The sequence below is a fragment of the Paralichthys olivaceus genome, chromosome 20 (assembly GCF_024713975.1).
Source record: "Paralichthys olivaceus isolate ysfri-2021 chromosome 20, ASM2471397v2, whole genome shotgun sequence".
Classification (NCBI taxonomy): Eukaryota; Metazoa; Chordata; class Actinopteri; order Pleuronectiformes; family Paralichthyidae; genus Paralichthys; species Paralichthys olivaceus.
This window is the reverse complement of record NC_091112.1, coordinates 7,395,249-7,411,976: the sequence shown is the minus strand read 5'-3', so window position 1 is coordinate 7,411,976 and position 16,728 is coordinate 7,395,249. Positions and strand designations below refer to the sequence as shown.

At 41.4% G+C, this 16,728-nt stretch overlaps 1 protein-coding gene across 6 annotated transcripts in view; it reads right to left on the bottom strand.

Annotated features, from left to right (window-relative positions):
• Positions 1-16,728, bottom strand: part of trps1 (trichorhinophalangeal syndrome I) — a 108,435-nt gene that overhangs the window by 74,982 nt on the left and 16,725 nt on the right. For 5 of the 6 annotated variants that reach the window (XM_020102023.2, XM_020102024.2, XM_069516775.1 and 2 more), the window contains exon 2: positions 12,255-12,726. In XM_020102023.2, coding sequence (XP_019957582.2) covers positions 12,255-12,267 — 13 coding nt within the window. In that variant the 5' untranslated portion in view covers positions 12,268-12,726. Of the gene's footprint in view, positions 1-12,254; positions 12,727-14,876; positions 15,202-16,728 lie in introns of those variants that run through there. The other variant, XM_069516776.1, reaches the window with a different exon arrangement.

Here is a 16,728-nt window from a genome sequence, read left to right as displayed (position 1 = left end):
AGAGATGAGGAGACAGAAAGAGGACGAGATGCGAATTCATTGCCTTAAAAGCAGCTTCAAGTCAAACAGTGTGATAAGAATCAGACGGCACACACGCACACGCACACAAACGCACCTCCTTGCACGTGAAGATACGCACAAAAACATGATCCATGGATCTTTACTTTGAACCTCTTTGGACAGATAAGCAGATAAGAGGTGTTCAATTACTGTTCAATTATACGGTGTGTGTGTGTGTGTGTGTGTGTGTGTGTGTGTGTGTGTGTGTGTGTGTGTGTGTTTAAATGTACAAAGTGTCACAGACAGAAGAAGAAAGTCAGTGTGAGACAGGAGCAGGGATGAGATTCTTTCCACCTATGTGTCATTTCCTCTCTCTCCCTCTCTCTCTCTCTCCCCCTCTTTCTAGTCTCTCACCATAACTTCACTGTAACAAGACTTTCTATCGCCCTCTCTCTCCCTCTGCACGAGCCTGCCTTGCTCTATCGTCCTGCCATTCACGGCACATCTCCCTGAAGCAATAAATTCAACCATCCATAAAAAAAAAGGTAAAAAGAAACAGATTAGAGCTGTCGAATAGAGTAAGCAACAAATACATTGTCAATTTTGAACCATCTGATAATGTGTCAGTGGCTGATGGCCTGAAAAGGACTCCTGTAATGTGATACTCCACTGATCCCTGTAGTAGAATTGTCTCATGTCTCGCTGGTCTAAGAGGAAGATCAAATGTCAGGGTCAGTTCTGAGCAGCACTTCTGGAGCCCGCGGGGACGCAGTGACATACTCCCAGTCCTGTTAGAGGCCGAATGTTTAACCTGGTGCAGTCCTGGTGCTTTAAAGCGATGGTAGGTCATACAGTGATAAACAGGAGAGGGCAAAGATTTTATAGTCTATCATTTTCCCGTTTAATTATCTGAAAACTGTGAAAATTCTTCTTGTCTTTAACCCTTTAAACTCAACACAAGTCATAGTAATTGTACAATGTGATGAGGCTGAAAACAGATATTTTAGCTATTATGAATTTAATTTTAGATCAATTTACAACAGGTTCATGCAAACAATCTCCCGTTGGGGGTCTGCACACAGGAGTTCCGTGTTCAGGGAGTTTAAATGCACAAAACCTCAAATCTTCAAATGTCTTGTTTGGTCTGAAAAACAGTCCAAAACCTAAATATATAATACAGTTTGTACTGTGGTGCCTTCTTCTGTTGTGCCTTACAGAGTGAAGAAGAGGTTGGAGCCCCTGTTCCCAGGTGTGTTTTTGTCAGGAGTTTATCAAGACACAAGCCAAGGGTGGCAGGGCAGGGTGGCAGCATGACTAAAGACTAAAAGCATCCTTCAGAGAGAAGGCCAAGTTATTTCCCCCTGCGACTGTAAGGATCCACCCTGTACGAGCGTCCTTGAGCAAAACACTGAGCCCCTGCTAGTCCCCGGGGTGCTTTTCTGTAGCGGAGTCTGCGATCGAACGGGGGGGAAATGAAAAGAGAAATTTCACTACAAGGGATCAGTGGAGGAGAAAAAAAATGTCACCAAAGTTCCACGCCTCACCTCACCACAAAACACTCTGGTGGCAAATTATCTGCCTCCCCCTCCTTCTGTCTATGTGGCACTCTTTTTCTCTTTCTGCCTCCCTCTTTCTCTCTCCTCCTGTCCTATTATGGACATAACGACAGTGTTACCGACAGGACGAAAAAAAGGTTTGATTCACCGTCTGTCCCTGTCTGAATGTGCACTTGTGTGTGTGTGTGTGTGTGTGTGTGTGTGTGTGTGTGTGTGTGTGTGTTAGATAGCAGATAAGAGCCATATATAAACAGCACTTGAAAGCAGAAATGTAAATGTTTAGAAGTCCCTGCAGAACACAGACCATATCAAGATAGCAGAGAGAGCAAGAGAGAGACAGAGGAGGAGAGATTAAACCGGAGTTCACACCAGGAGAACTCGCATCCTGCCGCAGTCGAGACTCCCGTCAGAATCCCGTCGTCAATAAGGCTTAGAGGAATTTAGCATCTCAGAGCTATACATCCAAAATCCTTAATGTGCTGCAGAGTTCGCACCAAGTTAAGAGAAGATAGTTTAATGTATTAGACACCTGAGCACCTTCATGCAGTCTAACTTTTTAATGACAACTCAGAAGTTACCTGCATTTGTGAGTGAGGAGTATAAATTGTACCACTTCCATTCTACTATCCAAGACTGCTCTTTATTTATTAATTGAGAAAAATATTAAAACTAGACTCAGAGAGCGTAAACCTCCGCCAAGGCTAACACGTTGGCTCGTCATGTTTAAGAGAGCAAACAAAAATGCCTTTTGTATCTGGATACTCTCTCTCTCACTCTAAAATATAATAGTGTCTTCTTTTGGTCATGCACCATCCCTTCACAAAAGTACACAGAAATCAGTTGTATTTTTTGCTTAATACTGAAAATGAACATATATATGATATATATCAGTACTTGGAGATTTTTAATCTTCAGGTGGCCTCAGAACTGCGTGTAAAGGTGTGTGCATATGTGTGGCCTTGTGCGTCCTTGTATCAATACATTTGTAAGTATAGGCTTACATTTGTTTACATCTGTATATACTGTACACGCTTACGTAAGTGCATGTGAGTGTTTGAATGGTTGCACAAGTATCTGCATGTGTGTGTGTGAGGCATGTGTAAGTGAGTGATTGTTAGCAGAAGCTCGTTAACCCCAGAAGTCATTACCACAGCCCTGAGGTTTACACCAATTAGACAAAATAAACGACAAGCGAATAACAAAACAGACAAATGAAAAACAAGACGAGGGAAGAAAATGATTACTGATGGAAAAATTAAAAGACAATATTTTCACTAATTTGACAACAATACCAAACACAAAAAACTGACTTAAGTGACAATGAGAATCGATAAGCTACTGCTGAAAAGAAAGATCTCATTTTGTTAGTGAAGGAAAAATAGAAAATGATCGTTGAAGTAAAAGACCACATTCGATTTACGGTGAGAAGAGAGAAAGGAAAAACACTTATAAAAACCAAGGGAGAGAAACAAAAACAATACAATAAAAAAGAATATAGCATAACATATATATATTTCGGTGTGTGTGTGTGAGACAGAGAATGGCGTACTATTTGACATCACTGCTCCTATGCAGCCTTTTTTCCTTCTCGAGACGTTTTTGTTTTTACAGCTTCACTCTGGGCAGACCAGACCGCTGTACACACAGTCATACACACAAAAACACATTTCTCTCTCTCTCACACACACACACACACACACACACACACACACACACACACACAGTACATATATCCATACACACAGGCCCCTAAAGGGGCCTTTTTCCACATTGGACCATATGGTGCAGACAGGCGCACGGAAACAATTCTCTAAAAACAACACACACTCTGCACTTAGAAACCTGCCACACGGCCACACACACATACACACAAAACACACACAACAGTTAAATCTGCTGAATGAATTGCTGCCTTGTTCAGTCGTGCACTAATGGCAAGGAACCTGCCATGAAGATCACTACACGTTCAAACACGCACGCACGCACGCACGCACGCACACACACACACACACACACACACACACACACACACACACACACACACACACAGAATTAAGCATTCTAGGGCACTTATCCATTAGAGAGGTTGGTTATTTTCTCCAGTCTAAAAGTAGGTATTAAACTTAATATTCCAGCAGTAAAGTTGCGCTGTTAAGCAGCTGCGGCAGATGTCTGAGAAAAGCTGGAACTCTTCAGGGCCAAAGAATGGAACTTGACCAGTTATACTGGCTAATTTAGTTTGGACATGTTCTGGCATTAGATAGCAGGGCTATCAAATGTTAAACACCACATCTATCAACGCCTGACTGCTGTGCTCACAATGTTCTAGACTGCTAAATGGAATGTATGTATATACCTTATCATGATATCTGAAACTAATCTAACAACCATTACTCAGAGATAGGTAATGATTGCCTAAAAGTGCAACAACAATAAAAGGAATATGTATTGATTGCTGGAAAGTCTGCAGGACAAATTTTTAATGTTTATATGAACCCTATGGGCCTTTCTGAAAACTATATCTCAGGAAAGAACCGAAAGAACCTTTTACACTCAATATATTACAAAGAATGGATAAATTGCACATGAAAACAACTCTGATCCCCATTTCTAGAGTGCACATGTAAAAAAAACTGCCTTTTGTATATAAAACACTATCTCTACTTTTCTATATAATATTTATATTTTTACTCTTGCGTTGCTACTTTCTTGTGCTGCTGTGTAATATGTGAATTTCTTCTGCGGAGGATAAATAAAGGTACATCTTATCTTATGTATGAAAAGAGATACATCCGTTTCAAAAGGTGTAACTGTCAATGCCCAGGTTCTTCCATGGTTGTTTAGCAATACATCCACAATGGGTCAGCGCAGAGTCTGAGAGTTTCTGACAGCAACAACCATGGCAACAGTGCAGATTGTGATATGCAGCTGCGTTGCCAACTGCGATGGTCCAACTAAGTTTCCCCCACCAAAAAATTTGCTTTTGTTGAATTTCTTTTCTTGTGTCCTATTGTCGTCTTATTTAAATCATTGGCATCACTGCCTCCCACGATTTCTGGTGGTACTACTCCATTTGTCTGTTTTGTCTGTATCCATAAACTTTCAGAAGACGTGCACTGTGGACGAAATGTGCGCAGAGTACTAACAGAAGGCTCCGTCCACGTTACATATCCAACGTTGAGCATAAATTAGGCTTAATACTTGGCTAGGTTGTATATATTGCTATCATCCCTATTTAGACTTGAAATGTTAAACAACAGCCTGTGTGCTACAAGAAGTGACCCAACAGCAAAGTTAAAAGTCAAAATTCAAAGCATGACAACTTCAGCAGCTCTGAGTAAGAACCACATGCCAAACCTCAGCAGGTCTAAGCTAAACAAAGCACAGACACCTCCTTATTAAGTCTGCATTGAGATCATCACAACATTAATCTGATGGTAATACACTCTGTCTTGCCTCTGCCTCCCTGTCTCTGACTCTAACTTCAATTCAGTGCCATCCTTCTTAGCATTTCCATCACTACGACACACAGTAATTAACAGTAATAATAAAAAAACATTCTCAACCAACCAATCTTTCAGTGACTTTTCTTTCTGCCAATATCTCACATGTCCCCTTTCAGCCTGGTGCAGTCAAAGACACAGCAGGTTCTCCAATACCCTCAACAATACGGAACTTTTCATGTTCCATTACCGACAATTGGCCCTGAAAAGATTCAGGAGTCAAACTCAACAGAGTTTGTTATTGCAGTCAAACATATCCAAGGGACACGAAGCAGCTGGAGTCAAAAATGTCTGATTTTCCAGTTCGACTTACTCAGCAGTGATTCATTAAGACCAAATAAGTGACTTTTGTAAGACATGATGCAGAGAAAGAGAGCACTGATGACTCAGCTCACAGAGAGGGAAGCTTCCTAGAGAAGAAAGTCCATATGATATCCTCTATAAACTAAAACAATGTATAAAATACTGTTTTCTGTATATAAAACTTAAAAATGGTAAAGTAACAATTTTTTTCATTAAAAATTCCCATTATTTGCTAATTAATGGATATACCAGAGGATTTAATATGCACAAGTCTTACTCCAGAAAGCATTCATAAACCCAATAGAAGCACGTGCACATTGTTACACTAGCACACTGAATGTTGACCAAGCATCTACACTTCCTGTTTGCAGATAGAAAACACACAGTCATTACACACTTGTTTGAATCAGTGCAACCACAAAGATGATGGAAAGAATATTCATCACCAAATTGCAAAAGTGAAGTCAAGTGGTCAAAACATACTCTGACATGAAAGGACGCACCATAAGACAAAGAATCACAAAGACAAAAGGACATGACAGCTGCAGTTAAACCTTCAACTCTGCAGAGCATTGCCCTGATTTAAAGAGAGAGTCGAGAAAGAAGGCAGAAGTAACAAGAAATGATATATACCTCTATCTGGGATACGAGAGTGTGGCCATGTCACACAGCCTACAGCTAGATATATATACACACAGCATAAGTTTGCAGAAACATCCAATCAACATCTCTCTGTCTCCTGTGGGCAATGTGTTTTTCTCTTCCTGTTCATCTCTGATGGCAATTTTGTGCCCACATTGTTCCACACCCCAGCACCCTCCCTCTACACCGCCACTGACAACACAGCCAAAGACACGCAGCAGTCTACCGTGAAACCCACTGCTGCACGGTGACTGAGTCGCTTGCGTGTTGGGCACCTGGACCTAAAAAACTACCAGTTGGAACTATCTGTCAGCTCCCAGCTACTCTGTTGTTATTGTTCTGGTGAGCTGTTCTGCTGCTGCCAGGAACCCTGGCCGCATTAGCTGGGCAAGCTGGATGCTAGCTGCTGCACAACACCGCTAGCCACTGGCCTGTCAGCTCCCAGCAGCTGTCTTTATCATCTTGGTGGCGGTGCCTCTGCTGACGATCTGGCAGAGACACTATCAGCAGCAGCCTGAGAGCTTCTGTGTTTCTTTGCTGACAATCCAATCTGACAACATGTTATAAAATGTGAGGTAACCCATAAAATTCACTGTTTATGTCTAAGTGTAAGTTGTCTGGTCTCTGCCAAACTTTCACTATGATGTCAGGGTTACAAGTGACGTGCGAAAGATACTAAAGTGTGCTACAGTGATGGGAATGCACGTGTAGTACCAGTAAATGCGTGTCTCATCTATGACTAACACTTGGTAAAAATGTTTTTGATATATCAGCAAAGCACTCCTTTAAGCAAAGAAAAAGTACAACTTTTTGTCAAAATAAGCAGCCGCAATTGAGCTGACATGGCAATAATTCCTGCACCTCAGACAAGGCTCCGACTGCAGAGTGATTTTTCCTTCCAGACATACCAGGAGCAGCACACAGCTGTACAGTTCACCAGCATATGGATTAAATAAATACAGTCTGCACAGAGCTTGTTAACACTTGTTCACTTGGCTACAGCGCACAGTTGTAGCCAAACTGAACACAAAAAACACACGTACACACCCACATCTGTACCCAGACAAAGGCACACATGCCAGATGCATGCACACGCACACAAACAGGTATAGCCTCACACACAAGCAAGCATCCTTAAAGAGTAAATTATAGGTGAATGGGTGCAGCACACATTATTGTGGGAGCATGTAGTGACACATACAGGTCTAATGGGCTGGAAAGCATTAGACGTGCTGCACGAATATAGACAGAGAGGGAGAAAGCTTTTGATAAGGTCTAAGTAGAGTGTTTGTAATTAACAAAACCTTCACAGTGTGTGTGTGTGTGTGTGTGTGTGTGTGTGTGTGTGTGTGTGTGTGTTCGTGCGAATGTGGTATTATGTCTGACTAGTTTGTCTATGGACTATGCTAAAGTGTCTTAAGTTGCTTTCAGACATGCACTGAACTCCACAGTTCCTCCAAGTGTGAATGCAAATGTCCGAGTGAGACGCTCCACAGTCTCTGTGGACTCTTTCTGCCGGGCCTCCTAGTATAATGTCCGTAAAAACTGAAGTGAGAACACAGCAGGAGATCCCCCGCTGGATTCACCTTGAGCAACTGGGAGGTTTGATGAGGCTTCTAGTGAGCGACAGATGCCAAAAGAGTTTGTGGTGATAAGAGCCGACGCCTGTGTCTCTATGGTGTCAAGAGAATTGTGTGATATACGCAGCGGAGTTTATATGTCACTTCCTGCCTCCGCCTGCTGCACCCAGCTGCTCCACATCTCGTCTAAATAATGCGGAGGATTTGTTGCTGTTGTGAACACATCTGTGCAGAGAACCTCCCGCTGTGTTGTGCATGTGTGAAAAGCAAACTCTGGGTAAATCTCTGGATTTTACCCACAGGTCATTTCTGAAAATGGCTATATAGTGCAGTGTGTGCGGACACACACACACACACAGGCTTTGCGTGTAATTATGTGGGAGAAAAAATGAACCACTATTTGGGGTCTGGTCTCCCTCTAGCAATGTGGTCACTCGCTAACCAAATCTGATTAATGGATTTCAACCCCATTTCTGCTACAAACACAGAAAACAGACCGAGACAAAGATAAATTGGTCGAACCTTCGAAAACTAGGTTGAGCCCGTTGCCCTTGTTTTGCCTAGTTAATGTTCTTAATCTGATTAATGGATTTCTCTTTTTTTTTCTATAGAGGGTGGACAACGACAAAAAAAGACCATTGAGTCCAGCAGTGGAAAATGAACACACCAAGCTGCCATTGAGTTGTGGCTCTGTAAAGCTGTTGCTTTTGACAGTCTGCACAGACAGGTGGAAGAAAGGAGTAAATTGTAGAGGTGATAACTCAATTTTAGTTCCTGCTGCCATGATAGGGTCAAAGGTGCTCAGACTCAATCACTGATTTAGATGTTCTTACCCTTCTCCCAACAAATAATGAGAATGTTAGTACTTTGTTTGAATTCAAATGTATGCACTTCTACATTATCTATTTTTTTGTTTAACAACTGGAATTGTGTGGCATATAGGGATGTGCAACCAAAGGACCTCAACTTTAACAAGCTATGCCACAAGTCATTTGATAAGCCAAAGGCTAATATTGGCTAACTAGCTACTGAAACATTAACCGACTGTTTATTAATCACAGTGCAAATCAGAAGCCAAGCAGAGCCAACTGGGCTGAGTGTCAGTGTACTCAGCTGCGTTCTATCCACAGACGGTATGAGCCGTGTCTGGCTCATATGTGGCTGCCAGATTTGACAAGGTATCAGGGCAGAGAGCAAGCTCCAGTTAGCGGTGCTCGAGGGGTGGCTTCAAGTCCAAGGCAGCAAATGGAAGTAGCCCAAGATTCAGAATAGGTCCAAGCTTGCTTGGATCAAAATATCTGATCACTTGATATGATAGTTATGATGAAGGACTATTCCAATTTAGCAAATGTCAAAGTATGGCTGCTGTACATTTTTTGGACATTTCCCAAAGTTCATGTCTAAAAACAGTGTTATTGCTGTAAACCAGTGGCAGGTTTAGAAATAAGTTGCTGATATACATCAGTGTTCAGCTAAAATGTCATTAATATAAGAGACAGCGCAATCAATTAACAGCAAAACACAACACCCACCTCCTAATTAGTGATGTCACACTGATTTAAAGCCCTGAGATAAGAGTGAAGACCTCAGAGGCTTCAGAAACACACAGAGAATGAGACACACACATCTGTCTCTTTGATTTGTGAGTGAATTTATGTCGTTTATGCAAGTCACTTATTAACAAACTAACAAATTAAGTCATTAAATGGCCTGACAGCAAGTGACACCTCTTTTCTTTAATATTTGTCTGTATGACGAATAAGCCTTAATTATGATTAATTGTTTGGCATGTGTGTGTGTGTGAGTGAGAGCGAGAACTAATAGCGATACCTCTTCTTGTTTGCAAGTTGTAAAGTTATGAGAAGATGACATCATCACATTAACAAAGAAATACCGACTGACCCAAATACGTCAGCAGGTAGCTTGTGCACACAAATTGGTTCAGACCTCATTCACACCTTTTCTTCTAAGCCAGGTTCTACTGTGACTTTTGTGTGTAGAGGAGCTGGGACAGACACACAGAAACACAAGAGGAAGACGAGGAGAGACACACATGATATAGAAAGGGAATTCACTACCTCTGTGAAGCCAAACTCATCACAGAAATAAACTTCTGCATGTTTTGATAATGTGTGTCTGTGTGTGTAAATGTGTTTGCATGTAGCATGATATTTAAACTTGCTTGTGGGCCTGGATGAATTGTCTCTACTCAACATTCCCAAGAAATCAGCCAAATCTGACTAGCACAACCACATCAAAGATAACGTACTGCCACAACACACACGCTCATGTATACACACACATGCACATGAGTACATACACAGCGGAGGGCATGCAAACATGCACATGTGAAGACACAGCTGGACACACAAACGCACACAGAGGAACACAGACCACAGCTAAAAGCATCAAGGAGCTCAAAGCAATCCGCCCTGCCGAATAACATCACCAAGCAAAGCCACCATACCACATAATGAAAAACATACAAATGCACATACACATGCCTGCACCCAAATGTGCAACAGGCCTCATACGTATGCATCCAGTGCCATGTTCAGAGGCTTGTTTTAATAATTTCTCTATGCAAAGAAACTAGAATAAAAAACATTTAAAAGAAACAACAAACTTAAAATATGGAAATGGAGAATTTTAAAGAAACACAAACTGATAACATTGCACATACAAGAATGAATAAACAAACTAAGTCAATGAAACTCCCTTCATTCATGTTTAAAAGGTCAGTTGACCCACCCAGTTACATGAAAAAAACTGTCCTGTTAGTGTTTTAGCCTTTCAGGTAGTTTAAGTTTATTAGTTAGTTTTTACTGGACGAGATTTGGGCAAATTCTCCATTTAGACTTATTCTACATCCAAATATAATATGTCTCTCCAAAAGTATTCCCAGTTAGTCAGGTAACTCAGAAACCTCAACGTGGACAGTGTTTTTCCATTTTTAAAAATTTTGTTTAAAAAAAAACAGTTCACAGTAAAAACTCTTGAGACAGCAAGAAAAATAAGTGTGTGTCTGAGTGTGTGGGAATAGACCAAGAGCTTTTCAGCATGAAGGTGACACAGGTGTACAGCAGTTGTTTGTGCGTGTGTGTGTGAGTGTGTGTATGAGAGTGTGTGTGTGTGTGTGTGTGTGTGTGTGTGTGTGTGTGTGTGTGTGTGTGTGTGTGTGTGTGTGTGTGTGTGTGTGTGCGTGCATGCGTGTGTGTGTGCATGCGTGTGTACGCGTGTGTACCTTACTAACGTGCATTATACTGAACATCAATATAAAATAACATACACAACTGCTGACTGTACTGAAATCCACAAACTCTCTCTCTCTCTCTGTCTCTCTCTCTCCACATACATAAACACACAAAAGTACAGCGCATAAGTGCAGAGTGAAGGATTTTACATATACAGTATAGAGTCAATAAAACGACTCCACAAACAAAACATATAAAACACCGCTGTAATTATAAAGAAGCCAACACCACAAACCACTGCAGCTTTGTATGCATAAACCTCAACTGTTTTCCTGTAGTACAATCACCTGTGTACGTGTGAGTGTGTCGACTGGGTGAATGTACGCAGCCTGTGTTCACTGTAACTCTCCACTCATATATATCATCATACTGTAATTGTAGGCTTACTAACTCTTTATATGAGTTTACTCCACTGGTACACATCACCATTACTACCAGTTCAGTGCTGTCATGTCAGGGGGCCTCAGAAACGGCTGGTAACAATTACGTACATATTTTTTGCTCCAAGTATGTCTAATCTCACTCAGCCGATTAAACAACTGACCAAGCTGCTACCACAAAACTTTACTGTGTGTATAAGGAACTAATTGAGCTCTGCTAATGAGGTTTAGTGAAGCGGAGTGCAACAAAGTGGGCGTGAGGGTGGTGCAGGTGACATTTGGCCCAGACTCACAGTGGCTCCATCATGTCACACAAACACACACACAAACACAATGCAGCTAAAAATCTTATAAAACCACAGAGAATGGGTTGGATGTCGTGGCAACGCAGTCACTTCCTCCACCAGTGATGACTAAGAAGAGTTTTTCATAACGCTTCACAGTTGCTCGGCATAAGTGCTAACCTTCCATAAGCAGTCATTTCATAAAAATGTACAGTAAGCTGTACCCTTTCTATCTCAAGGCAACTACACTGATCTATCAAGACTCACAAACTAATGGAGCTCGAGGCAGATCAAGACCTTTCTCTTTCACTTTAAGAAATGATTGCATGTGTTTTTGAATTTATTTGATGTTTTAAAGTTTAAACTCGATCATGACTCACTGAAATTAACACGTAAAACAGTTTGTAATGTAGGCTAAAAATAGTGAAATGTATATTTTTATTCGAACCACAGAAAACTATAATAAACAGGGATCGATCATAGCTTAAACTTTGATTGATCAATTAATGATAAACATTATTATCATTATTAACATGCCTTTATAATGTATATCAATGATAATTAGTTACTAAATGATACCTAAACAAATGTAATTTAAATAAACGTGAACAAAATATGCATATGAAAAATATTCATATAATCCTTTCACTAATAAGGATATTAATGTTATTGTTATAATATTATTAATGATCATATTGAGGGATAAATAAGAAATAAAATGTCATGTGAACAAACATTTATACATTTCCTACCTCTGCTGATCATCAGGTTATAAAAACATCATGGCTGACTGCGGGTCTTGGCATCAGTTCTGCGGAAGCGGCTCGATTCAGTCCTGCGGCGCCACGGTCCGTCCAGCAGCACAGTTCGGCTACTGGTGCGCCGTACTCCACACTGCAACTGGAACCAGGTGCCAGGTCCAAACTAATATCCTCCCATTTCTTTCATCAGGTCCATGTAACTCCACTCTTTTCAGCGTCTTTGACTTTTCTTTAAGGTCTTAAACTCCACAAAGCATCAGTCGACCTTTGGTCCAGGGCTGGTGCTGCGCTTATGCGTAACAGCTGGGCATTACAGTTTTGAGTTTGATCAAGTGCGTTGCAGGTCCGTGTGAGAAGTCATACGCAGCCTGCCGTTCTTTCTGTCCTGTTGGGGGGGGCGGGTTTCCAGCTCTGGTTTAGGCTCTCAGTCACGGTTGTCAGAGTCCACCATCACCTTAACAACCTGGAAAGTGACAGAAAGACAAATAAAGTTAGAAACCAGCATATTCTGCCACATTTACTGGAACCTATTCGACTCCAAGCATTTTGTCCATATTTAACATTTACAGGAAACAATTTCATCCAGACTTTAGACGTCCGCCCAAATTGACCGGCTGATCAAACGGTGCACAAGGAGCAAAAACAAATTGTGCCCACCTGATACCTCGGACAGTTAAACTAATCACACCAATTTTGTTTTATCACCGGATTTGACAGCTGACAACGCCTTCCATGTGAAGACTGTTTTAAGGCAGCAGGATAAAGTCCAGCCACTGGTAATGTTAATCTTCAAATAAAACATGCATGTCATTGACAAGGTAAATTACCAACCTGCATAAGTGCAAGAGCAATTTAACCTGCTTCACATTGTATACAAACATTTTTTAATGAGGAATGGTGAAGGGAATGTGGGTACTCTAAACTGTGTCCCATCCTCCTCCTTAAAAACTGCTCAAGGGAGCACAATTAAAAGCAAATAGTTCTTTATAACAAGCGTCCGTGTGTGTGTGTGTGTGTGTGTCTGTCTGTGCGCGCGCAAGGAAACTTGGCACAGTCAAATGACAACTATCTGTGGCGCAAACTGGTTACGTACAGTCAGCTTAATACACTTTAAATAAAGCACTCAGCAGTTTGCTGCCAATACACTGGTGACAGAAAAGCCACGAATAAAACCGTGAGGAATTAATTCAGATTAAGAAACCAGTCTGTGGTGACAATCAGCGGCACCAGCGTTAAATCTCTTGTTCTCTCTCCACACTTATTATTCGCTCCATTTCAATATCGATCGCTTTATAAACGAGAACAAAACTGTCACCGCTGAGCGATTTCCAGGTATTAATAAACAAAATAAATGACTGAATATCCAATTCCCAGTGTGTCCTGTATCCGCTGACGATTATATTGTCTTTATTTGGTAATTCTAGTGTTAAATGTCAGACTCTCCAGTTCTCAGTTCCCCCTTTTGTTGCCCCAACCACAAAAATCACTCCACCCTCTCTCTCTCTGTGTGCCACCCTTTCTTCTTCTTCTTTCCATCCATCTTGACTCTCTCTCTCCCTCTTACCGCAAATCTAAATCTGAGTCTGTATTTATACAAAGCCGGTTTCCTTGGGTCAGTTTGACTCGTGTGTGTGTGTGTGTGTGTGTGTGTGTGTGCGTGTGTGTGTAGGAGGCAAATCTGAAGTCTTCACACGTACGCTCATAAAGCCACTGTTTTATCAGCTTAAATGATAAAACAAAGAAGATGGCAGAGGCTGTGCATATTAAACTGTCTTTCTCCTGCTGATTTTATACTTACATTTCAGTTTTGAAAAGTTTAAATGCATGTAAAAAGATTTTTTTTTAAAGTGAATTGATGTATGGGACGGGCTTTTCACCTGTACTGTGGTTTACCTGGTCGGCCGTGGACCTGACCACATCCTATAGCGCAGCTCTAACTTTGTTTGGACTACAGGCTAGAAAACGAACTCAGCAGCCATTTGAGAACTTGAGTGCGTCATTATCTGAAAAGGGATATCTGCTGTTTGAAAAGAAGAAAAAAGAGAAAGAGCGAGAGGGAGAATGCTGGCATCGGTAATAAAGCACATTATGAGTCATTACTGAAATTATGAGTCATTTTGTGAGAACCTCCCATGTTAAAGAGTATTGTTTCTGATGTTGTAACATGGTCGATGATGAGTTCCAGGTAGGACACATGGGAGGGAACTGTCACATGTCCCCAGGTAACCTTATACTGAAATATGAACTGATATCAAAGTGTCCTGAATTAGAATATCTTGCCATTTCACTGCTTTAAATGAACATATAGAGTTTAATGATCCCTGGCTTAAAAAGCTATGACATACACCCACCTACAAAAACAAAGATTACATTGATACAACTGTTTTTTTTTCTCCAGGTTTTAAAATCTGCACTGTGAAATTACACACACACGCGCACACACACACACGTGAACACACATGCACGTACACGCACGTACGCACACACACGCACGCTTCCGGTTATTACATGATTGACCACATAATAGCATTAGCCATTAGAGCTGAAAGAAAGCAGAAGAAAAATGTTCTCTCCACAAGTAGAAAGAAAAAGGAAAAGTGTAGGGCGACTTACTCATTAGACGTTTTCACAACAGGGAAAGAAAAAGGGAGAAAAACGTTTTCTTTCTCTTAGAGAGTGAGTGTGGGTCTAAATATTTTCCCTGTGGAACTCTGACTCAGTCGAGCTGCTGCTTATTCATTTACTCAATCACTGTCTTTCCCCGCCAATCTGGTTTTCTCCTTATCCTCCTCCTCTTTCTCTATTCCTCCACCATGCCACCATGACTTATCTCTTTCTTTCTTCTTCGTTTTCTCAGTATTACAGTTCTGTCCTTTCCGTCTTGCTTTCCCTCCCTATCTCCACCTCTGCCATCAATCCATCACTGAGCTCTCTGTCACATTCATGTGCTTCTTCTGTCTGTTTTTCCAAACTGTCATTGTGGCTGAGCAACCCCCCCCACCACCACCACCACCACCACAGCCGCTGCCTCCTGAGCTTCGACCCCCCTCCACGAATGCGTGTGGTCCGGTCCGACTATAGACCATTACATTGTCCCAGACAGGTTGGACTGCGCCACTAGCCGGCAGACGTGGGGGTGGAGGAGGTGGGGTTTGAAGGGGGGGGGGGGGGGGTTCCAAGGGAATGTTTGTTTTTCTGTTTCCAATTTGGTCCAGCCCGAGGAACTCCACACTCCGCTCCGTCTCAAACACACCATTCATGACGGCCTGACGTACATGATTACACACAAATACCCACTCACCCACTCTTCAACACACACACACACACACACACACACACACACACACACACACACACACACACACACACACACACACACACACACACACACACACACACACACACACACACACACACACACACACACACTAAACGTGCCCAAATTGGTGCTCAGTCGTTTTTAACCATGAAAAACAAGCCCTTTAATTTATCTCCATTTCATCTCAAAAAAAATTTTCTGATTTGTTTTTGCTAATGCTGTTCCAAATGACATGGTGGTCAAACTAGTAACGCACATTTCTTCCATGTCTTTTTGAGTGATTTTCAGTTCCCTCGTCTGTCCCCGAGAAAAAGATTGTCTTTGAAAGACTTTTTTGATGTGTCTCGCTGCATTTTTAGACATTATGTAGACACAGTTAAGCTCCATGTTCCACCAATTAGAGCACAGAGAGCACATTGTCTCACACTCAACCCAACTCTTCCATCTGAAGGGGATTATTTCAGTCACTTGTGTTTGAGGGATTTGAAATAAAAGAAACGCTGATGTTTGCATGTACTTAAAAAGCTATACAGTATCAACACAAATAAACAGAGCGGCCGACAGATCAACAGATGTAAGAGCGTCTCCTGATGCCGATCGGTTTGTTTTTAAATGTCATGTAGATGGAGTTTGGTTCCACATTCCATCAATTACAGTTTGGATGGACAGGAAACCACGATGTTTTTTTCTCTTTATTTAAAAGTTGCATCTGAAAATTACCGGATGGTTCTGTTGTTTTGACTGTTTGCATCTGAAATTTGCAAAGCTCGATGTTCAAAGGTATCTAAGACAGACGGAAAATCAGATAACATAAGCAGCGAGACGGGTTTGACTAGCAGATTTTTTTATGTTTTAAAAAGGTATAAAATCTTCGGTTACACCTTGCCTGCTGCTCTTATGCTCCAAACGCATTAAGCAGCAAGGATAATTTAACATAAAGGGGCATTTGCATACATTTATTTCATTTTTTTAAGTTTCTTAAATAGTTGTGGTTTGAATGCTATAAATAGGACGACCAAATTGAAGTAACAGCACAACATCTGCCCTGGATACGCAGGCAGAAACGCTGAAGTATGTGTTTTTTTTCGGTTGTTGACTCATCACTACTGCAACATGGATTTAACATCAAATGCTGAATAAGAGGCA